Source organism: Protopterus annectens, chromosome 13.part0 (assembly GCF_019279795.1).
Source record: "Protopterus annectens isolate FY-2018-M chromosome 13.part0, PAN1.0, whole genome shotgun sequence".
NCBI lineage: Eukaryota > Metazoa > Chordata > Ceratodontiformes > Protopteridae > Protopterus > Protopterus annectens.
Window position 1 is genome coordinate 749,315,613 of NC_056747.1, and position 25,691 is coordinate 749,341,303.

The window sequence follows — 25,691 nt, forward strand, 5'->3', positions numbered from 1 at the left end:
GATTAAAAAATAAGAACTGATTAAAAGTTGATTATATGTACAAGTAATCAAAGGACAGCTGTAAAGTTAAAAACAAGCAAATTAAAGTAGAGAGTCCTAGTATACCTCTCACATTCTGTAAATAAAGTTGATGGTTGCATTTAATTATTTTAAGACACTGATACATACACTTCATTCACACAGTTCCAAATATAATTTTTCAACTGAAGTAAGTTCCATACAAAAAAAAAAAAAATCATTTTGTAATGGGACTCCTACAAGGTTGTCTGTAAAAACACCTGCTGAAAAATGCTTGAATGGATGTTGATTACAAGTCTCAACAAGATAATACCCCAACTGTAACTCGGTTATTGTGGATTTGATTAGTGGATATTGCCAAATCTGGGACCTGTCCTTGATGATATTTGAGTAAGACTATTACATTTTTTTCAATACCATGAAGAGGAAGAGAGTAGCGTGGTTAGCTCCCTTGCTGCTTGGAGTACCTTTAGAGGCAGCCTGAAGCAAAAGGGACAGCAGAATGGCTACTCCTACAATGAAGTACAGAGCACTCTTGCCAGGGCAGGCATGTATAGAAGCATGCATGTGTACTTTAAACCCATTAATGCAAGCTCTACAATAGTAGTTATAACAGGGAAAGTGGACTAAGGTAAATGTAAAGAAATATAGGTTTGAAGTAAGTCAACCACAAGACTTTAGCAAGGGAGCCCTCCCATGGGGTAAAACTGAGTGTTATGAATGATGGAACAGAGGAACTGAATGTGTCTACACATAGAAAGTAAGGTTATATAGTCAGCAGTGTCATAATAAATGATGTGAATCACATAGCTTTGATCATCTGGTGTCTGTGATTCTAAAAGCTCCTTTAATGCACCTTCTAACAAATACCAAAACAAACAGTGGGGTCACAAGTTGCCAAAGATACCCACAACAGCACCTAACAATCACTCCTATTGCAAAACATGGCAAACTAGGTACAATAAAAGATTCCTGCATTAGCAAGCTCACAACATACAGTTTTCAAACTGACACTGACAACAGTAAAGTATCTCCTCCACAAACAGTAAGCTCCTCCACAAACAGTACAATTTACGTTTACATACTTTGTGCAAATTTACCAATTTGATACATGCTACATCATCATTACTAACAAGGACACTTGCCAGATTGCACATTAAATGGTGGGGGGTGCATCCACAGTCAGTGCATTTTTATAACGTTTATAGCGATACCTGTTGGTAGTTGTTGAGATGGAAATGCTGCATGCTCTGTCAAAGCCACATAATGTATGTATTATAAAAAATGACTCCTATTAGGAAATACTGAGACTAAAATAGCTGAGAAGTCTGCAACACTGTGGCATACAATGACATCTGCTGATACAGTAAGAATAAGCAAATAGGCAAGTGCTTAATACTAAATGCTTAAAGAGTTTCTTTGATAGACTTTGGGGTGACACAGCAGTGAGCTCTCAAATAGCATATGTATACAGATGTATACACAGATAGTCCTTTTGGGAGGTACCATGCATGATGTTGGAACACCTCTGACAAAGTGCTACGATTGAGTCTGAACTACTTTACACATACAGGGATCATATTTAGCTATGCCACAGTTGTCATTGGGCAGTACCACTTATGACTCTGCAGCCAACTCTTGCAAGGGGTACAGTCCAGACATGGAGAGAGGCTTGCTGGGATGCATCCTGAGGTATTACGAAATGAATCTTGTTGTCAATGCCAAGTAAATGATACTCTGAAGTGCCATGTTACAAGTAGTCAGAAGTGATTCCTGATGGAACATGAGAATTGTGACACTGGACTGACTTACCATGCACAAACTCTGAAGCAAATTGTACTAGGACATTTCAAACATGACACAAGTGACTCTTGTTGACATTTGCCACATATGATTCTGAAGTGAAATCTTCACTGACTTATGCCTGGAGGCTTCACTGTGTAAATATGGAGTGACTCCTATGTCATGTCATTTTGTTGACTCATGCTAAGAGATGCATGCAATAATCTGAAATGACAACTACTGCAGTGTACCAAGCATGAGCTCAGCAAAATGCTGCTATGATGTGCGATGCGTGATACTAAATCAGCTTCTACTAGAAGGTGATGTATGATTCCAGAGTTCCTCTTCTTGAGAGGTATTACGAAGTCATAACTGGAAGCTGCCTACAGCTGAATAAATATCATGTGCAATTTTTGACTAATTTCTGCTATTTGGTACTGCATAGTACACTGACATGATTTCTGATGAAGGGCAATGCAGCACTCTCAGTATTCTTTGCAAACAAGCTGGTTCCACTAAGTTGACAATCCTTTTATAGAGAAGGCCCACAGCATAGTGCTATGTTATGCAGCAGTGACGCCTGTAAAACGGTGCCACATATAGCTCAGGGATACTCTTCCTGGAAGGTATATTGTAAACTGTGGAATAGCTGCTGCTGGAAGATGCCATAAATTTCTGTGGCATTACTCCTATTAGGAAGTGCCAACCATAACTATGACAGGTACCATGTACAACTTTGTTGGGAGTCCCAGTGGGTAGCCCTGCAACTACAGCAATGGTCAGTGTGACAACTCAGTATGCAATCCTATTACAGAAAAACACTTAGACTGAAGTAATTGCATGCTATGTACATACACTGTCAACTTAATACATGCTCCTTATAAAATGTACCCACTACAGCTACCATGAGCTCAAATCTGACAACTTATTTTAATGTTTGATTTTTAGCTTACCAGTAACCACGTAATGTCATCTGACTGACATACAAACTTGCCAGTGAAGGCATCCACTCATTACCCTTCCATAACAATGTCCTGACCCACCTGTTCTGACAAAGCTCTTCTGGGTAATGATTTGCTGATACAGGGATCAACATAAGCAACGTGGGAAGTTCTATTAATGTAGCAAACAACTTACAGCATATTATATATGGATTTTCCATTTTTTCCCGTGCAATGCAAAGTATTTCTCTTTCTTTCTTACCTCTTTCACTCTGCACTCACAGCCTGAATTTTAAAAGCCTGTTTGCATTCTTGTGCTGACCTTCTAAAATCAGTGATATACTTACAGTACTATTTAAACACTCAACTGACCTGAAACTCTTCAAACTGCCATCATCAGAAAAATTCTTTGATGAGCTTTTGTTTTTAGACAGCCATGACTTGACCCCATCAACACGATCTTCAATTTCGGAATCTGTGTCAGAGTCACCCTCACTATTTGAAATAAACAGAGTAAAGTGCCAAATTAGTTATCTTGTAATTCAAAATGCAGTCATTTTCATAATGTAGCATTTTACAGCTTTGATTTTCTTGTGCCAGACAATAACAGAGAACATTTTGTTTTTTCAGATAACTCTAAATGACACATCCATTTCACCCATCAGATATTTTTGGTTTACTTTACTTTTTATGAACCCTGTCATTTCACCGGAGTAGAAAAGTTCAATTTTGCCATAGAACAGCTACTGTTCTTGAGTTTGCAATATTAGTGAAATCAGGAAACAGTGCTATATGATCCACTCTTCCCAAATTTACCATCACTGTCCCAAAAACATCCCATACTCTGGAACAAACTACCTATCTATATCAAACAAAGCTCCTCATTAGCATTCTTCAAGAAAAATCTTGATGATTGGATAGGAAATAGGAAATTAACCCAGAGGATCACCTCTGTGGTCCTGATTGACAGGGGCACAGGAAAATAATTTTCTTGAGTGGCGAACGCCAGGGTACCTTTTTGGCTAGGCTTATATAGGCCCTAGGGCCAATAGCCTAGTACCTACGTATGAACCAATGAACGTATCTACTACAGGTGCTAAAATACTGTCACCTATCACTGCTTCAAAGTGCTGTAGCATAGATTTGTGTTGTACCTTATAAAAGCACTGCTGTCACAATTCCATTCACTTTGTAACAAATAATACTGAGCATTACTGCTAATGCACACCTTACACGAATAACAATGCCACCCCATGCAAACTCCTTGAGAAGTTCTTTCAACTGGTCACATATATGCTTGAGGTTTGCCAGCAGGTTTGCCCCCCTCATCCAAATACTGAAGACTATTCTAAGCACTAACTGCATTTTCTGCAAAGCATCATCACTCTTTCTCAGTCTCTCTCTCTCAAATTCACTTTCTGCATTTCTTGTTTTCTTCTACATCTCAATCTCATATACTGCCCTCCCCTTTGTTAATGTACTGATACATGAATTATCTGTACATATATTCCTGTATAAGCAGAGAAATTTATGTCCAAAATTTGACCTTAAAAAGTAACAGACGTGTGCATTGATAACACTGTAATTAAAGTAAGAGTCTAGCGTGCTGCTAGTAAAAGGAAAAATATATCTGCTAAAGAGAAAAATATTTCTAAAAACAGCAGCATATGCACACTGATTGAAGATGCAAGTAACAGCATCTGAAAAATCACCTCCATGATTGCAAAGAAAATGAAAGGAATAATGTCACAGTAATGTATTTCAATTTGCTGCTGTCATTCACAGCCATGCAACCCTACTCCAAACTCTACAATGGCTACAGTAATTATTTCTTTTTCAACCTCCAGATGTCATTCATAAGCATACCCTCCCAACTCAGTTGCTATATTGACCATAGTAATATATGTCAGTTTTATCCTACTGCAATCATTTGCAGGCATCCCTCACTCTAATTGCTATAATGGCCACACTACTACTTCAATATATTCATTCACATAGATATATCCCTTCCCAATCACTGCAATGGCCACTGTAATGTATTTCAATATGCTGATACCATGCACAGTCACATCCTCACCCAGACTGTCATAAATACAATAAAAAAGTATTTGTTTTATTTATGTTCTGTTGACCAAGTTAGTCTCACCAGGCTTGTGTCCTTCTTTAAGGGGAGACTAGAAGTAGTACTCATACTGACTAGAGGAAATTCAGCCAGAGCACCAAGGAAATTCTACACTTTTTGACAATGTCATGGGATCATTTACATCAACCAGAACCACTACCACTCAGACAGATGGGGGCTCAGTTTAACACCCTAACTATAGGATGGCAAACTCAAGAGTACAACACCACCCCACCCCGATTATGCTGCGCTGTACTGTTAATACAGTGCAGCACTACCACCCACCCCCATTATGCTGCGCTGTATTAACAGTAGTGGAAAATAAATCCAAGTATCTGGTATGGGGAACACAGCTTTCTAACCTTCCAGAATCAAAGGAGTGTGCGCTACACATTGAGACACTGACATTTAGCTCATTACTGCTGTTGAAAATATGTACTGTTACCACTGCCTACAGCTATACCATTATCTGATTTCTTGCTAGTAAAAATAAATACCTGCAAGAGAAAAAAGCTTGCCTGATGAGAGCAGCTCCTTTCTGCAATCATGTCTATGATCACAAATAAATAAATAAAATAAATAAATAATGGCTTCAATAATGTATTTCAATTTATTACTATACACTCCCAACCTGATTCGTACATAATAGAAGTATTTGAATCTGTTGCAGTCATTTACAGACATTCTCTTCCCTCACCTAGCCCAATCACTGTTGTGATAACACAAAAAATGTTAATCTCCCACAGTAAAAGAACACAGAGGAAGTGCTTAAGTGGGGTACACTTATTAATTTTCTGATTTCCTACCTTATTCTAATATCGGTGTTACTTAGGATAACGTGGACAATTAGAGAATGAAAATACAAATGAACACCTTACTGTGCTACAGTACAAGCATCACCACCTTTCACTTCTAAGACTCTTAGTGCTAAGCAGAAGGTTTTGTGTGTGTGTGTGTGTGTGTGTGTGTGTGTGTGTGTGTGTGTGTGTGTGTGTTTGCAATTTCACATATAACAGACTGATTTATAAAGGGGCTATAGCAATCTAATGTTTTCTTTGTCTCAAACCTGCCCCAGACTTATCTATGAAATAGGCTTTAATACATTAATAAATACATCATTTTCTGTTTAAGCAGTCCCATGATATGCTGCTGCTATTTTAGCATAAGTAATTGACAGTTTAAAGCCCTGATTGCCAAGGTTGCAGAAGTGTAAACCTTCTTACCCCATCTATCCAGCACCCTGGAATCTCTATCAGAAGGGATAGGATTTTTAGCAGTAGAAGCCCTAATGCCCTTGGGCCCCCGAGAAATTGTTTCAGGATATGTAACAGGATTTTTGAAAAGGAATTTGTGGGAGTCAGGAACCCTGTAGTATCTGTCTGGCTTACAAGGAGCCGGCGGCAGAGAATCAGGAGCCATACTAGATTCTGAAAAAACATCATCGACAATGTCTAGAATAGGAGGTATAGCCAAAGGCCTATGCTGAGGAAGAAGAAGAAAATCCCTAAGTTTCTTTTTAGATTCAGAAAAAATCCTGACTTTCCCAGTGGAAATGTTCCCTTAAGGTATGTAAAGTTTCCCCAAAAGAAAAATCCTCAGGGGGGAAGCAGAAGGAATGGAATCTTCTGCATCAGAGTCCTCATAAGTAGGTATAGACAATTCCTGTTCATTAGAAGAGTCAGAAGAAATAGAAACCTGTTCAGAAGATTCATACTCAATATCTTGCCTAGGCCTCTTAGAAGGGGGGGGGGGGTTGGCTACCCCTGATCAGAGTAATTAAACCTTCAGCCATTTTGATCATTTGTTTTTTAGGCAAAGGGGCCTGCACATGTGGCCTAGGCATCGTTTTTTTAGGCACAGGTCGAGATTTTGGCCTTAGTTTTGAAGATGGCGTCTTCTAACATACAAATCTGTAGGCCTGGAGACACCCTCAGAAACCGGTGCCTGCGCAGTGGCTCCGGACCCATCCAAGGTAGAAACATCCACGGGTTCCATAATTGAAGCATCTCGCGGCATACTGGACTCTGAATGGGTCTCAGTAGAGGCCTGCAAATCAGAAGTAGCGGGTATCAGGGGCTGCAAAAGCACCTCACTGAGTACCGGTGAACTGGCGACTGGCTTAGGAGAAGTACTGTCGGCGGTTTTGGACCTCAACGGCCTGTCTTTTTCTTTGCATTTTTTAGGTATTCCTGTAGTCGGATTGCTAACCGATGACATTTCTGGATAATTAAAGTGTGAGCCAAAATATTTAGAAGCAAAAATGTACAGACGTTTGATACTGCACTGATTAAATAAAGCACAGAACCGACAGCAAGGTACATTGTGGTCAGGGCCTAGGCAAGGAATACAGTACAAATGAAAATCCTTATGAGGTATTTGCTTCCCACAAGTAATGCAATTATTAACTTTTACTGGCATCGGTAAGGAGCAAGAAAAAGTTTCCCCAACAGGGTACTTAGCTTTTTAGTTGAAGACTTCAGATCAGAAACTTGAAAATGAAAATTTCAGGAGTCGGCCAACCGGCACTTGCGAACTGCTTCTGCTTTGGGCACCGCGCAGCAAAAAAGACTGATGTAATGGTGTCGGCTGCATGTTTTATATCCCTGACGACCTGACGTCATGGAAGAAGGGACAGCAACAGACGCAGGACCCAAGACTTTGTTAATAAGGCCGACTGAGGGCAACCTGCTAGCAGATTACCCAAATGTAATGACTGCAACAGTGAAACACGAAGAACATCTGGTGCATGCCAACCTGACTAAACAGGAAATGATTTCAGTCTTGGTCACAGCTGCAGCACGGACCAGCAACCCGGAAGACAACCAGTCTGGTGATGAGGACATGCAATCTTCAGAAAGAGGACAGTTCACCTCTTCCTCGGAGGAATTAAAAATTCATCTGCATTTAGAGAGACTTGAACTGGAGGCCAAACAACTGAAGAAACAGATGGAGTTAGAATCAACAGAGAGACTGCAGTATTTGGAGGCTAAAGAAAAGCAGAAACAGCACCGACATGACAGGAGATGCTGACTCTTTGGCAGGCCATGGAGGCAATGGGGAAGGGAAAAAGCAAACCCCAGAAGCAATACAGATCAGTAAATTTCTTCCACTGTTAACAGAGGGTGATGATTTTGATAGTTTTATTTATGTATTTGAAAGGGTATGTAAACAGTATAATGTCGACCAAGGGTTCTGGGGAAGTTTAAAGACCCCCTTACTCCATGGTAAAGCTGTAACTGCTGTTTCTAAATTGTCTGATACCAATTGTTTAAACTATGAAAGTAAAACAATGCCTTCTAGAATGTTTTAAATTAACACCTGAAGCTTACAGAAAACATTTTCATGAGCATAGACGCAAAGCAGATGAAAGTGTATGTGATTATATTGTTGAGTTAAGCACTTGTTTTCATAGGTAGGTGAGTAGGTGTCAGGTCACCACTTTTGAAAGGCTGGCAGACCATTTGGTGAGGGACCAAGCCCTTAGCACTTTGCCTGGGGACATGAGAATCCAGTTGATAGACCAGGAGTGTAACTCTGCAGATGAGCTGGGGAAAAAAGGGGATCTCTACTTAGCAAGCCGGGCATCACTGCACAAGAAGGAGATACCCAGCACTGCACATGTTTATAGGGGAAACCATGGTGGGCAGCCTAAAACACCCCAGAGTGCACCAGTGAAAGGGGAAGCCACTAGTTCAGGTACGCAGCCAGGACCAAGGGTTACATGTTTTAAATGTAACCAGAGGGGCCATTGTAGCATATAAATATCCACTGAGGAAAGGTGAGGAACAAAAGGTGAAGGAACCAGCAAGTGGGAATAACAGCATGCCAGTGGTAAGTTGTCTGGAGACAACATGGGTACCAAATTATCACAGAAGTTTGTATCCTATCTTAGTGGATGGAAGACAGGCCACTGTTAACAGAAAGACAGAGAGAGAGTCTCTCACATAAGTATTGTGACGCCTGCAGTGGTTAAAGAGTAGCAGTACTTGCTTGGGCAGTCCACTGCAGTCAGAGCTTTAGGAGGGACCCCATTCCAAATACTTTTGGCCAGGGTTCACTTTGACTGGGAGGGTGGAAAAGGAAGCAAGCAAGTAGGTGTGTTTGAGGATATCCCTGCAAATGTCTTGACAGGGAATGATTTTGATAATGCAGTACCTTGTGTGCATGCAGTTGCATGCAGTCAGGCTTGGAGACAGGCAAGTGGGTTAGGTTGCCTGGGGGAAACCCACACAGACAACACACCTGAAGTTGGGGCTGGTGAGGTGGCTACTTCAGGGAGGGAGCTACCTTGTAGTAGTCAGCCACAGATGCTGGTACATACTGATGCTCCCGTGGACAGGGTGACTGCAAGGGCAGAGGTGAGAGGTAGTACCAAGGCTGACAGTGAGGCACCAGTGTCAGAAGAGAATGGGCTTCTGGTGGAAAGGGAGCTGGGAAGGGTCACAAAGGTAGAACTGAGACAGGCTCAGCTTTTGGCCCCTACGTTGTGAGGTTTGGGGAAGGTAGCTAAGCAGGCACCCGATTCTCAAGGAAAAGGGGAGGCTGTATACTGAAACAAATGGTTATTGCATAGAGAGTGGACCCCTGAGGGAGGGCTAGAGGGTGAGGTAATACAGCAGCTGGTAGTGCCCAGAGCCAACCATTTGGCACTTCTAGCCTTAGCCCATGACATTCCTTTGCAGGTCATACTAGCATAAAGCATACCAAGAGACATATTATGCAGAACTTTTATTGGCCTGGGATTGCAAGGGATGTAATAGGGTACTGCAGGACCTGTGAACAGTGCCAAAAGGTAGGCAAGGCAGGAGACAAGGTCAAGGCTCCTTTAATGCCTTTGCCGGTGATTGAGGAGCCATTTCAGAGGGTAGCTATGGACACTCTGGGGTCTCTGAGTACCCCAAGTTCCAGAGGGAGGAAGTATATCCTGGTGGTAGTAGATTATGATACTAGATACCCTGAGGTGGTGGCTCTGTCCTCTATCGAGGCAGAGAAGGTAGCAAATGCTTTGTTAGAGATTTTCAGCAGGGTAGGTTTCCTGAAAGAAATACTGACTGACAGAGGTGACAATTTCATGTCAGACCTGCTGGTTTGTCTGCAGAAGTGCTGTGGGGTGAGGCACCTGAAGAACACTCCCTACCACCTCCAGACTAGTTTGAGAGAGAGAGAGCGAGAGAGACAGACAGACAAATATGTGCCCCATCTGTGGTTTGCATACAGAGAGACACCCCAGAAATCTACTGGTTTTTCACCCTTTGCGTTTTTGTATGGGCATAGGGTGAGGGGGCCTTTAGATTTGATTCATGATATGTTGGTGGGTGAGTGCGAATCCCACAAGGAGTCTGTTGTGGCATATGTCCTAAACCTCGGGACAAGGTTTACAGAGCTCATGGGCTTGACCCAGGAGAACCTGGCAGCAAAAAAGGTCTGGTATGACAGGAATACTTGAGCCAGAGAGTATGCCGTGGGACAGAAAGTTATGGTGCTCATTCCTGTCAGACACAAAAAGCTGCAGGCAGCTTGGGAGGGACCCTTTGAAGTGGTAAAGAAGGTCAGTGATGTTAATTACATGGTAAACCTGCAAGGCAGCAGGCAGAGGCACAAACTGTACCATGGTAATAGGATGAAGACCTACCATGATAGGGAGGCCCTTCTGCCGAGTATTTGCAGTGGGTGGCAGGAGGAGTCTTAGGGGGATCTGATGACTGATCTCCTCAGTTAGGTTTGGACAGACACTTCAGTGGAAAGATTAGCAGTGTCCCAGTGGCTAGCCCCTACCCACGTTTGTGAAATCTGAGCAGTGTTGCAGGAGTCTGGGGGCATGCTGACTGGGAAACCTGGATGCACCCACCTAATGCAGCACCATGTGGATACAAGACCCCAAAGGCCTACCAAGCAGCATTTTACAGGGTGTCTGAACAAGTCAGACAGACTCTGAGGGAGGAGATAAATAGATTGTTGGAAATGGGGGTAATCCAGGAGTCCAGCAGTTCCTGATCCTCTCCAGTGGTGCTGATACCAAGGAAGGGTGGCAGCACTTGGTTCTGTGTGGACTACAGAAAACTTTATAGTCACACAGAGTCAGATGCTAACCCCATGCCTAGAACAGATAAAGCCTTTGAGCAGCTGGGTGGGAATAAGTATCTGACCACTACTGATCTGACCAAGGGCTACTGACAGGTGGCCTTGACTCCCACTGCTAGTCAGAGGTCAGCCTTTGTGACTCCTTTTGGATTACACAAGTTCACAAATATGCCCTTTCGGATGAAAAATGCCCCAGCAACCTTCGAGAGGTTGGTAGTTCGTATCCTAGCAGCAGCTGGAGATTATGCCCTTGCTTACCTGGATAATACTGCTATCTACAACCATTCCTGGCAAGAAGACTTTCAGCATGTCAAGCAGGTCCTGGGTAGACTGCAAAGGGCAGGGTTGACCATTAAGCCCAATAAGTGTCAGGTGGGTATGTCAGAGGTCTCCTACTTGGGACACAGAGTGGGGAGTGGTAAGATCAGACTAGAGCCTGCCAAAGTGGAGACTATTCAGGCATAGCCTATCTCTGTTACCAAAAGGCAGGTGAGGGCATTCTTGGGGACAGCAGGGTAGTATAGAAAGTTTATTCCCAATTATAGTACAACAGCTGCCTCCCTCACTGAGATGATGAGGATAAACAGGCCAGATAGGGTATTGTGGACTCCGGCCTGCGAATAAGCATTCCAAAAGTTTAAAGGGACTTTGGGGACCCCTGTGTTAGCCAGTCCAGATTACAGCAAAGAATTTGTTGTGCAGTTGGATGCTGCACTTAGCCATGTTTCCTTAGAGGAAGAAGAACACCCAGTTGCATATATCAGCCACAGACCCCAACCCAGGGAAGAATGTTATGCAGCTGTAGAAAAAGAATGTCTAGTCATAGTATGGGCACTGCAGAAACTTCAGTCCTATCTGTATGGAAGGAAATTCACTGTGGTTACAGACCACAATCCCTTAACATGGCTACATCGTGCCAGCCAACAAAATGCCAAGTTATTAAGGTGGAACATAGGGTTACAGGTATATGACATGAGAGTGCAACACTATAGTGGGGTCAGCAAAAAGTGCAGATGCAGTCTCAAGACAGGATATAGGTTAATGTGTTCCCATTTTTCTCAAGCACCGTTTTACAGGGTCACTTGAAAAACTAGCTTGAGTTTTCAAAGGGGCAAAAGAGATGTGATGCTATGAGGTAGTGCCATCTGTGCCAGCTTTTCCTAGGTGTGTGTGTGTGTGTGTGTGTGTGTGTGTGCACATGCGAAACTCAAATATCCAAGTGTGAGTGTCAGCTACTGGGAACAGGGACACAGGGCTCCAATGTGGTCAGTGTGGAGTTTTGTGTGGGTCTGGAGAAAGAGAGTTCAGCCCCAGGTCTGGAGTGTGCCCCCTGTGTGCTCTTAAGGGAAATTGCGCTTGGTGCAAGAAGATGCATCTGAAAATACTATGTGAATCCATCTTTGCTCTGAGTGAGTGTCCCTCACCAGAGTCAGTAGTAAGAATTTGAGTCCCCATGATTGTTGGGTTAGAATAGGGACAAGTCATATTCTCTAAAGAGGATTTTTAAAGAGCGTAAAGATGTATGGTAAAAGGGGTCTATATTAGTAACTCGAACGCTTACCTTATCGAATCTGTAAACGTCGACCTGTCCTTATCAAAACTCAAAAACATTGAATGTCCAGAAGAGCGAAACTGGAAACGTCGAATCGTCATGGTTGGCCTTCTGCAGTATAGTTCAGTAAGGTAAAAGTGTGATAGTTACGGACCTTAGGGTTAGGGTGCGGGTTAAGGTAAGTGCATGGATGGTAATATATGTTAGATTTAGTGTAGGGTTTTGTTAAGTGTATGTGTGTGGATTATTTAGTTTGTTTGGGTTTAGCTTTTTAAGGTAAGTGTGCAATAGTTACGGACCTTAGGGTTAAGGGTGCGGGTTATGTTAAGTGCATACTTGGTGGTATATGTAAGATTTAGTGTAGGGTTAGAAGTAGGGTTTAGTTTAGGGTTAGAAGTGGCATTTTGGTTAGTGTATGTATGTGTTTATTTAGTTTGTGTAGGTAGTATGTAGCGGGCGGTGGGGTGGGACAAGTATGATAGTTCGATGTTTTGAATCTCGCAGTTTAGGGCATTCAGTGTTTATGCAGTTCGATGAGGATGGGTCGACGTCTAGGGATTCGATAAGGTAAGCGTTCGTGTTTATAATATAGACCCGGTAAAAGAAAAAGGCTCTCAAAGATGTTTGCGCCTTAACTACAGTTTCATTATTTTTCTTTTTTTAGAGTCATAAAGCAGAAAGAAACTAAAAGGGAAGGTTGCTAAGAACAAGATTTTTTTTGGGGAAAATGATGAAAATACTACGTGCAGGTGATCAACAAATCTATCTAGTGTCAGATTTAATTTGCATTACACCACTTAAGTTGTGCATGCCAGCTCCAGGCTCACTACCGAAGATACTGCAGCATAGTTCCAGATAAATGTTTTGCTAGCCTTCAGCAGACAAAGAGAGAGAGAAGTGAAAGTCTCTTGTGGGTCTTCTAAACACCAAGACTTGAAAGAAGCAGGGAAGCTATTTTTATGATGTGATAGCAGCACATACATTTACAAAATGGAATCAAACAGTAGCAAATTAAAACCAGGCAAAGAGTGAAATCTATAGAAGATGCAAACTCAGCATTCATTATTGCACACACCAGTTTCCATTTAATGATGACTGTTTCACTGGCAATGCAATGTAATCTTGCTTACTGCCTTCTCAAATACAGATTCTACTCTCAAGCAAGGGGTTTATATCCCTTGTTTATAATCTAGTAGCGGATCCAAGGTTAATCTTTATTGCCCAGAGTGTTTAACCCACGACTGCTCGTATATGGAAAAGCAAGACATGCTAAACATTTTAAGAAGAGACTGATCACTGATGGCAAAGTACTCAAGGAAAACCTGCTGACACATACCCTAATCTAGGTCTAGGGGGTTTCTGAAGCTGGACTTAAACTTCTGCCCTCAAGGGTGGTAAAAAGGCATAACGATAAAAACAGGAACCTTATGATGCTCCACAAATATAAATGGAGAGTACAATATGATCTATTCATCAGTGTTAACTAGTACTTTTGTCAGCAATGACTCCCGTGCGTGTGCTACTCAGGAAGAGGATATTAACCACAGGGTGCAGGACAAAGATCAGTTTTCCACAAAAAATGTACTCACATACTGAGATGAACTTTGATGTCAACTAAGCTTTCAACAGAGCCAAATACACCCATCACAAAGCTATGACTTAAGAGTTGGGACTCTAATCTCAAAGGCAAGGTAGTGCTGGATAAGTAGGACTGAAGAGAGAAAAAAAAATGTTATGTACTTCCCATAACATTCCATGTGTGTTGTCCATTTTCACCTTTTCCTCATGGATGGGTTCAGATCAGACCCTAGTAGCAGACTCGGCCATTACCACAGCTTGTATCACAAACTTTGCTCTTGGGTACCCCCCCTTTACCCAGAATGCACCTCAGGCATTAACCCAGATCTTGTTTGCTGATTTTATATATATATATATATATATATATATATATATATATATAAATATAAATATATAAGCATATAAATATATAAACATGCATAGAAAAAAAAGGGAAAACAGGACCCCCAGAGCAATGAAAAACATACAGATTCCTCGGAAAGGAACTGAAGCCATTGCAAGGTAATATTGAATAAAAAAGGAACACGGAATTCAGGACATCTTGATCCATCAGAAGCCTTGGTAGGTGGCTGGTGGGTGGGTTGTGAGGAAAAGGTGAAAATGGACAACACACATGGAACGTTAGGGTAAGTATATAACTTCTTTATGTGATGTTGTCAATTTTCACCTTGTCCTCACAGGTTGGACAGAGTCACTAGCATTCTGTATCTTGGGTGGCTCAAGGGAGAATATTCCTTAGGGCCATAGATCCAAATGCAGCTCTACCCCTAAATACCAAATCCAATTTGTAACGAGTAATAAAGGTATGGTGATTGGTCCATGTGGCTGCCGTACAAATATTGTCCAACGAAACCCTGGATTGGAAGGCAGAAGACGTAGCCATGGCTCCAGTAGAATGAGCTTTAGCAGGCTTGGGTAATTGCTTATTCCGTGAATGGTAAATATACAAAATGTATTGGGAGAGCCTTTTGGCTAAATTCACCTTTGACAACTTTTCTGCTATCTGAAAATGCTACAAACATCTGATCAGTTTTTCTAAAATCCTTTGTCCTATAAAGGTTGAAATGTAACCGTCTGTGAACACCTAGCAAATGTAAAGAATACTCCCCTTTATTTTGAAAACTGAGACAGAAAACTGGCAACTCAATAGACCGATTCAACGTATTTCCTGAAATCACTTTGGGTAGAAAGGAAGGGTTACTATGGAGAGAGAGAGAGAGACTCTATCCTTGTAAAAAATTAAATAAGGTGGAAAGGTATAAAGGTAGAAATGTAACCGTCTGTGAACACCTAGCAAATGTAAAGAATACTCCCCTTTATTTTGAAAACTGAGACAGAAAACTGGCAACTCAATAGACCGATTCAACGTATTTTTTGAAATCACTTTTGGGTAGAAAGGAAGGGTTACTATGGAGAGAGATCTGTGAACACCTAGCAAATGTAAAGAATACTCCCCTTTATTTTGAAAACTGAGACAGAAAACTGGCAACTCAATAGACCGATTCAACGTATTTTCTGAAATCACTTTGGGTAGAAAGGAAGGGTTACTATGGAGAGAGAGAGAGAGACTCTATCCTTGTAAAAAATTAAATAAGATGACTGAGACTATAAGGCTTGCAGTTCAGAAACCCATCTAGAGGACGTAGGAAAAAGGTCTTCCACAACAGGAATTTCAGGTAACAATGTGCTGCTGGCTCAAACGGAGGTGGGGGGGATGGGGCGGGGCAAATAATATGCCTTAGAACAAAATTTAAGTCCCATGGTGGCGAAGAGTCTTTGTACAGGGGCTTTAAAAGAATTATTCCTTACAAAAGGCTTTGCATAGTATGTAAGAAATCAAAGATCATCCATTTTCATCCGGATGGAAATTCAATATGTCTGCTAGATGTACCATAACAGTAGCTGCAGCTGCACGATCATTTAAAAGCTGTGCTAAAAATCCAAGACCGTATGAATAGGAGAGGTGAAGAGGTCTATGCCAAGACTCTTTGCCCAACAAGCAAAACATTTCCACTTACTGCAATAAATTTTATGGGTGTAGGATTTGTAAGACGAAAGAATAATGTGTCAGACAGGGGAAAAGAGAAGGGGTTGCCTGGCTAAGACCGGAACTGGAATAGCCAAGCTGACAACTTGAGATTGTGCAAATTCAGATGAACCATTCCCAACAGAAGCGACAGGAGATTTGACACTGGGTCCACAATCCAAGGTTCATCCAGAAGAAGAGGCTACAGAAAGGGTACCAAATCTGTTGAGACCAGTAGGGAGCAATTAGGATTATTGTCCTCATCAACCGATTGGCTTTCCGTAACAAGGTTGGGATCAATGGGGTAGGGAGAAAGGCATACAGAAGACGCGTGGGCCAATCGTGGAGGAGCGTATCCCTCCGGGACGCCCCTAGAGGGTGAATCAGGGCAAAATAGTTGCTGCACTTGTTGTTCACTGGAGAGGCAAAAAGGTTGCAGCAATGGAAAATCATCTCCGTAACACTTTGATTGAGGGACCACTCATGAGGCATTAGAACAGTACTGCTCAGTTTATCTTCTATTACGTTAAGACTTCTCTGAGATGTGTGTTGCTATCAGAAAACGGTTGGACGAAATTGCCCATTGCCAAAGGCTGAGGGCTTCTCGACATAGGTGGTATGATCTGGTTCCCTTGTTTGTTGATGTACTAGACTACTGGCACGTTGTCCAACTGCACTGCAATAGTCCCTTGAGGGAAAGAGTCCTGAAATACTTGCAATGCCAGAAGCACCGCTCTCATCTCTAGGACATTATATGCAGACTGGCCTCGATGGGGACTGTAGTGAGTTCAAAGGGAAGAGCTCGAAAACTGATGGTGACTGGCTCCCAGCCAGAAGGGCAAGTACCTTCTGGACTGCCTGTCTATTTTTATGTGATAGTACAAGTTCTGAAGGTCTATAGAGCACATTCAATTGTCCTTTTCCAGGAAAGGAAGAATGGACTGAACCATGCCCATCTGAAACTTTGCCTTTTTTACTGACTTGTTGAGTTTGCTGAGATCCAGAATAAGTCTCCAGTCCCCTGTTTTCTCAGGAACTAAAAAAAGCCTCGAGTAAGTTCCAGATTGTATCTGGTCTGGTGGGACTTCTTGGATGACTCTTCTACCGAGCAGCTTTTGTACTTGAATGGCTGCCTGTTCCTGCTGACTGGGTGGAACGTCTGAGATCTTCTTGATTATGGAAAGTGGTTGGGAAAAAGGAATAAGACAGCCCCTGGATATGATGTTCTGCACCCACTTGTCTTTTGTTATTTTTAGCCAAGCATGTCGGTGCAGAAACAGTCTCCCCCACCCCCGATTGCCTCCAGAGCAAAGCAATCGGGCCTCCCTTCAGGACTGCTGGAAGAATGTTTCTCTGGAGTTCTGGTTTTGCAGACCCCCCTCTGCCACGAGGGCGGCGTCTTCCATTATTGTTCTCCCCTCTGCCTCTGGGGGAACTCTCACCACACGTGTCCTGGAAAAAAAGTGTGATTTTCTGAACCATATCTTTCCACTGCCCCTTTGTCCTTTAGAGTAAGGTCTTTGAGGCGTGGAAAAACATATGACACCTGGTGAACGTCTCTCTACCTTTAGGCCCAAAAAGGGATGAGCCATGAAAAGGGGCATTTATGAAGGAAGACTTAAAAGGCTCTGCAAAGTTGCAAAGGCACATCCAGGCCTGCCCCCTCATAGGTGTGCTTGAACCAGCTGCTCTGCACATTCCATCCGCTGCATAGGAAATGAGATGCATGGAAGCATTAGTGATAGAATGTAGGGTGGTGAGCTGGGAAGAAACTATCTCATGACCCTTCAGCTACTGCTCCTTCAAGGGAATCTGAAAGCTCTAAGATCAGATCCCTCTGCAACCTAGTGAAATGAGCCAAGTAAATTTAGGGACCAGAGCAAAGGTCACTGATGAAAAGACATGCTTCCCCACACCTATCCATTATCCTACAATCGCTACTAGGAAGATGGATAGTGGAACTAGTCTCTAAGAGTTCCTTTTTGGTTGCTGCCACCACAACCATGGCATCTACCACAACCTCCTTGGTCCAAAACTTTTTGTCTACAGGGGACGTAATTAATTTGGTCTCGGAGGGGTACGCTCAAGAGAATCTGGGGTCTCCAACGCCTTCCTTACAAATTAACTCAATAAGTTCATCCAAAGGTGGAGCCACCCAAGAGGATGAAGGTCTAGAACCAAAGGCCTTCAGGTATACTGACTCCTCCAGAGAAGGATTGCTGGATTGCCAGACACCTCTCTGCTTCAATAATTCAAGGATGTCCCCAAAGGATACATCTTCAGGAGGTGACCTTGGGGATCCCTTCTCCTTCATCTAGGTCAGTATCAGAAATTACTGACTCCTCAGGTGAGCCTAAATGTTTCCTCTTGCAAGTCCTCTTCCTAGGAACTTCTTCAGTTGGATAATCCAAGGAGGTTTCGGAAGAGGCGGGGATACCAACTGTGGTATATTAAGGCTGAGGTTTTTGCTGCTGCTGTGAAAGAGATGGCCCAGAATGAAGACACTCCGGCTGAACAAGGGGAGTCTGGAGCTCCAAAGAAGACCCAGTTCAAGAGGCTAGAGAAGCCATAGCCCTCTTCAGAGCCCCGAAAGCAGTCTGCTCTTGAACAGAGTGGGCCTCCGGATCAGACAAGGAAATAGTCAGAGCTGTCACCCCCTCAGCTCCAGAAGACACAATATCAGAGGATGAAGCCAGAGCCAAACTCACCTGAGCTGAAGCTCTGAGGATCAGGGACTGATCCGAATGCCTCCAAGTCGATACACAATCTGCGTACCTGGCCAGTATGAAATGGCTCCGAGAGTCCTCCAAATCTGACAGAGTGGAGAAACTCAAGGCGAAGGTCTGATCTGAAGGAGAAGTTCCTCTGATCAGATGTTGGACAGATCTGGATGTTCAAATTTCTTGATTCCAAAGCTTGGAAGGAAGTCAGACGAGGAACACTAATCAGGGCGGGTGACTTGGTTGGATCTGATAAAAGCTTGGTTAGCGCCAGAGTGCTTAGGAGGCCTTTGTACCATTGTGTTCACATCATCATCTGAAAGGCTTCTGGTGGACAGAGAAGATAAGGCTGGAGACCTAGACCTAGATCTGGAGGAGGAAATAACTAACTAATGTCTGACTATCAGTCTGATCCGATCTCATCAGAGCCGACGGACCTGACCACTCCGAGGACCTGTCTGATACAGCCTTAGAAGTACTTGAATATCAAGGCCATGATGGATCCGGAAGTTTAGATTTCTTTTTTGATGATTCCAAGAAATCTTTCAAAGTTAAAGACTGATGTTTTTGAAGTTTGGACTGCCTAGAACAAAAGGGGTCCGAACCAGCAATGGCTTCAGAAAAGGGAAGCAGACCTTTCAACATTAATTTGTTCTTACAGTCAACCAAGGCCCTTTGGTTGAAACTGTGACAAATACAACAGTCTTCTTGGAAGTGTAATGCCCTCCAGCAATACACACACAATATGTGAATCACTTAGAGGCACTTTCTTGCCATAGTTCTCACATTTTTTTTAATCCTAACAGCCTATCTGCTTTGTCAGCCATAGTAGAGGACACCAATATAGATCGCTCACAGATGACAGCGGAGAAAATTAGGAAAGTATATATGCACACTCACATGTATATATATATATATTTTTTTTTTTACAAGAAAAAAAGGGGGTAAGACAACTACCAACAATGGTAGTGAAAGATTTAGTGACCGCTAAAAAGGGGAGGGAATGGATCTACCAGCAATGGCAGGGAAGATTACCTAAAAAAGGTAGAAAAAAGAGACTACGGGTATTCAGGAGAGAAAACAGCAGTGAAATTTAACCTTACAGGGAAGAACTATCAATACAGAGAGTTATAACGAGAGTAAAAAAAACACTTACCCAAACCCAACAGCAAACGCGACCAATGTTCTTTGCGAAGCGGCATACGAGATCTGAGGTAATGCCTGAGGTGCATTCTGGGTAAAGGGGAGGTGCCCAAGAGCAAAGTTTGTGACCACGAGCTCTGGTAATGGTTGAGTCTGATCCGAGGGTCAGATCCAAACCCATTTGTGAGGATAAGGTGAAAACTGACATCACATGGTTGGTTACATCAGCATTAACTAGAACTCCAGATGGACATTGGACAAATCACTTAACTTAAAAAGGGTGCTACATAGTGGGTAAAGGGCAGGATTTCCTTCATGAAAGCCCCTTCTCCTCAGCACATTTCTTGCCACTTGTAGAATCCATAATTCTAAAGGGAAGTGGAATCACTTTAAAAATAGATGCATTAAAAAAAAGCAAGGTCTCTGAAATCAGAGCAGGATCATCCCGAAAGGTGGTGATCATAAAAAGGCCGAAAATTACAAGCCAACACACATTGAATCATGTTGCCAAAATAACTAGAGCATTATCAAGATGCAAAACCCTACATCCAATACAACATGGATTTAAGAGTGGCCACTGTAAATAAATGAGTACTACCTCACTAAATGACTATATCTTTATTAATCAGGATAGGTGAAACTGCGGCAGCTGTACTGTAGATATCTCAAAGGTCTTGGCAGATCACTCACTACCCTTAAAATTTAAAGGAATAACATACAATGTAACTGACCATTTTCACAGCTACAGGGATATCAAACTTTACTAAGTCAGTAAAAAAGCAGCTCATCCCCTAACAGGTAAAGCTGGAAGTCCTACTATTTGAAGTAAACATTTTTATTTATAATCACCAAGCATTTTAGTACCAGTCCCCAGCAAGCAAAAAAGTCACACTACACATCATAAAAAGTGACAGTTTACATGTGAATTCGTATAGGGAACTAGCGCTGTCTGTCCAACACAGAAGACATCTGATAAGAGGAAAGTGGACCCTAGATGAGTCGGTTGTACCTCCCAACAGAAAAGTTAATTCTTGAAACAAAATGTTTAGTGACAACCACTAAGTACACAAGTCCCAGCCTCCAGCAACCAAATTTGACAGAAAAGTAACACTCTTGACCATAAATACTGATAATTTACACAGGAATACCCACAAACACTGGGGGAAAAGTTTGCTGAATAACACAGGCATCGAAGATAACCTGACCGACTTCTTTGAAGCAGTCACCAAAGATGAGGGTAAGGTGGTTCACACAGCTTATCTAGATCTCGCCAAGACTTTCGACACCATCCCCCACTCTGGAATTATAGATAAAGCTCACTAAACTAGGTATAAATCCCTATGTCACAAGATGGGTTGCCAACTGGCTCAAGGACAGAACCTACACCATGAAAGTAGTAGACTCCAAATCCGACTTCAGACCAGTGACGAATGGAGTACCACAGTGTTACGTCCTGGGTCCTCTCCTGTTTGGTATCTACTTCTCTGAAGTACAGGCTAACACAGGAGGTCTTTGGCTAACAAAGTTTGCAGATGACTGCAAACTAGGAGCCATAATCAAAACTCCTAATGATGTGGACATGCTACAAAAGGGCTCACTGAGACAGATGCCTGGTGTCAAAAACATGGCCTCAAGCTCAATGCCAAAAAGTGTATTGTCATCCCCTTTGGTAAAAACTCTGTACCCATAAACTACCACATAAGTGGTAGTCTACTTAACGCCAAAAGTGTGATAAGAGATCTTGAGACACAGGTGGACAGTAGTCTCTGCTTTGATAATCACATCAACACAGTGGTCAAGAAAGCCTTCTACGTGGCTCACCATCACAAAAGGTTTCTCATCCAGGAAAAAAAGAGGTCATTGTTCCCCTCTACTCATCACTCATTAGACCCCATTATAGAGTACAACACCCCTTTTGGTATGTACCTCACAAGACATCTACAACAACTGGAAAGGCCACAGAAATACCTCACAAAGAGGATTACTGGCCTCAAACAGATGCCCTACGCAGACAGTCTCAAAAACATCAGCTTTACTCCGTCACATATCGCCTACTCAGAGGCGATCTCTGCCTAACATACAAGGCTATGTCAAACCCAGAGCTGTTGGACATGTTCCACTTAAAGAAATCCCAATCCCTCCGAGCTACATGCTCTAGGGACATAAACCTTGTCACCACAATAAACAGAACATGCTGGAGGGATAGATTCCTGTCCTAGAGACTTCCCATACTCTGGAACAGACTACCTAACTATGTCAAACAGAGCTCCTCATTAGCGCTCTTCAAGAAAAACCTTGATGATTGGATGGGAAATAGGAAATTCATCCCAGGGACTTCTGTGGCTCTGCTCGACAGTGGCACAGGAAAATAATTTTCTTGGGTGGCGAAAGCCAGGGTACCTTTTTGGTTAGGCTTATATAGGCCCTAGGGCTAATAGCCTAGTACCTACCTATGAACCTATAAGTAAATGGGTAATGCCCTGCCTCTGAAAACTGCCTGTGCTCCTGGTGAATAAGGGTGAAGGGGACCAATGGAGTTCCATAGTGCTCTGTGTTGGTGCCTTTGCTTTTCAGTATCTACTTCTCAGACCTCACTTATCAAACAAGGATCTTTACACTCTAGCAAGACTTTACACTTGTTAGCAGCAGGCATATTAAAAACAGACTCAGTGCCATAAAATGTAACATTCCAGCATTTGTAAGCAACCTTTAGTTCCACCATGGAGCATAGATAACAAACCAGTTCAAAATGAAAAGGTTTGCGACAGAGTTCGGGACTTGGGTGTATGATCATCACGTTGCAACAGTGGCTAGGAAATCCTTTTACTTTGCACAGTTACTAACAAAAGAAAAATTTTCCAGATCAAGAGAAGTCCTTATCTTCTTGTACTCTGCACTGATTAGACCCACCATTGGGTACAACACCTGCTTTGGAAGGTATATTACTAAGCAGAGCAAGCACTGTAACTAAAAAGATTAGAAGCTTAAAAAGATCTGAACTACTGAGAAATACTGAAGGCATTATCCCTATACTCAGTTTTATACAGCCTGGGAAAATTACTCATGTACCAACACACTTGCTCACTGTTTTCTGGAATTCATTAATTCCAATGCCCTGGACCACCTCATTCTTACCCCCACCAGGAGTAGAAACATCCTTGACCTGGTCATTACTAAGCCCTGATTATACTGCTATAAGGGGTTCACAGTAGTTCAAGTGATTCCTCTCCAGAGCTGCCAATTTCTTGGCTGCAATGAAGGCCTTGAGCTTCTCAAATCTTGTCTTGCAGACATAAAGATAAGATGAAGCTGTGGCATGTGTGATACTGCTGATATCAGGTACCTCATTTGGATAAAACAAGCAGTGTAGTGTGGGTCCAAGCTCATGATCTACAATATGTCAGCTAGAGAAATTCTAGAACTATCCTGAGGAGGGAATATCAGAAGACTAAATCTCAACAGCTACCCAATGTTTCCAGAAGCCTTTGATAAATATTAAACTATAGTTCATTAAATTTCCAGTACAAGCATATGTGCATACTGTTCACCCTTCTGTAATCTTAATCTGTGTTTGCACCCACAAAAGGTACACCAATCAAAACTGTTTTCCTTAAGCTACCTCAGCATACTTTTATTGTTACATCTAGTGTGGCAACCTCTTCCCTTCCAATAAAATCCCTCCGGAACAGATTCTACACTTCCAACCACATCTACCTGCAGTGTCTGACGCTTCCTTTATTTACAGTGCATTAGCAATACTCCTCGTTCTGCTAGTGTTCTTATTTATGTAACTGCAATGCTTATTTTCTATTAAAAAAAATCACAGGGGCTTCTCCCTAAACTGTGCCTTGTGCTCATCTTCTGCAAAAATGTCCACTTCTGCAACTGCCTCACCTTTACAACATTCTCCATAAGCTGATGCACTCTCATTAACAGCTCTAGCACAGATATTGTCTAATCATTTCTGTTACTAAAGTGCATGCTGCCAAAAGTGCATCTTTACACTACTTGGACTTTGTTCTTCATTAGTTGTCTAGTGAATGGAGTATATTCTCTGTGGTTGTCCCTTTTTGTCAGTAATTATTGTAAGAGAAAATGACACGGAACACATTCTGATAGACCCCCTACTGCTGTAAATTAAGACTATAAATGCCTAAACTGTCTTTGATTCCCTCTCAGCATAGCTTTTGACAACCCACCCACAGATTACTGCATTGCTTTCATTTTCTATTTGCTTTTCAACACTTCCATTCAAATGCCCTTGCTAGACAGGGGTCCAGGGAAGTAAATACTGTGGTAAGAAATAGCCAGGGAATTGTTATGGCTAGGCTTGTATAGGCCCTAGGGCTGATAGCTTAGTACCAACCTATGCATATTCATAATAAACTCTGTTTATTTGTATCTGTCCTCTAAGCATACCGGAGAAGCAACACTAACAAATGTCTGCATCCATCTCATCCTGTAAAACACCTCTAACCCTGCTTTATAGTCAACTGTGAAAAATGCTGGACCATGCTACAACCCAAAGTAAATAAGAAACCGTATTAAGCAATTGCTGCTGACCATCACCAGCTGGCAGTCTGTAAAATAGATGCAGAGTGATGGTGAGGCATTTATTTCACTGAGCTGAATAAAATATTTCAGTAATGAGGCAATTTAGCACTTATAGTATTCACTGCTTATTTACTTTGACTTTAACTGTAATTGAGTGTGTATTATTCTTAGCTAAAAACCTTTGAGATCAAACTAAATGTCTCATCAGGACTGGAGTATTTTGGGGAGTAAGATTCTCCTACCTCATAAGTGCTACAACTTTGGCAAAGTTTTCTGACTTACATTAATCCACTTGTATTTTTTTTATGTCTTAACTTACAGCTACGTGCCGACAAATGCATTAGTGAAGTCTGTCACTAATCATGTGTTGCCAGACATCTGTAGTGCAGCTACAGTGCATAAGAATGTGTTGTGTGTGTGTGTGTGTGTGTGTGTGTGTGTGTGTGTGTGTGTGTGTGTGTCGGCGCATACAGAAGTGAATGTGTTTTCAGTGCTCTGGTTAACATTCTGAGGTGAACAGGTACACACATGCTTTGGATGGTCTACATTTTTTTAATGGAGGTGAGCATTCTGTGTTTGAGTTTAGTTGTTTTAAGAAGGCATGGTACATTTTTGATCTGTGCTGTGCTGTGTAGTGGTGCTGCGGTAGCGCTGTCGCCTCACAGTATGAAGTTTTCCTGTTTGATTCTCAGCTAGAGCGTCTGAAGTGTGGAGACATGCATGAAGGGGCGTACCTTCGTTGAAGGTTGTGCGTCAGGGCTAGCAACTCGGCATGTAAAAATCTACTGCCAATCATTAGCGGACCAGAGTTCCGCTGTGGCGACCCCTAACCAGGAAAAGCCGAAAGACACAACAACAACAATGCTGTGCTGTGTAACACGCTTCAGATTCAGTATTCACAGCAGTTCTAATAGCACAGATAGAGCATTTTACCACCTAACACTTGCAATAGTGAGATTTAAAAAACAGCTTTTTCAAATGGGGGAGGACCACAAAATGGATCTGTCACCCCCAGGCACTAGGCACCCTTGAGACAGCTATGGAATCTTGGTATACAGATTATACCTAATAATCTCAGTTCTTCTACCGGCATGCACAAGCAGTGAAATAACTGAATCAGCATAATAATTTGCTACTCAGAAGAGAACCACTCTTCTCGATTTGGAGTACCATT

General features: G+C 42.3%; 1 protein-coding gene across 7 annotated transcripts in view; it reads right to left on the bottom strand.

Annotated features, from left to right (window-relative positions):
- Positions 1-25,691, bottom strand: part of MYO18A (myosin XVIIIA) — a 2,129,602-nt gene that overhangs the window by 51,807 nt on the left and 2,052,104 nt on the right. For all 7 annotated transcript variants that reach the window (XM_044054445.1, XM_044054444.1, XM_044054446.1 and 4 more), the window contains one exon: positions 3,114-3,236. In XM_044054445.1, coding sequence (XP_043910380.1) covers positions 3,114-3,236 — 123 coding nt within the window. The remainder of the gene's footprint in view (positions 1-3,113; positions 3,237-25,691) is intronic.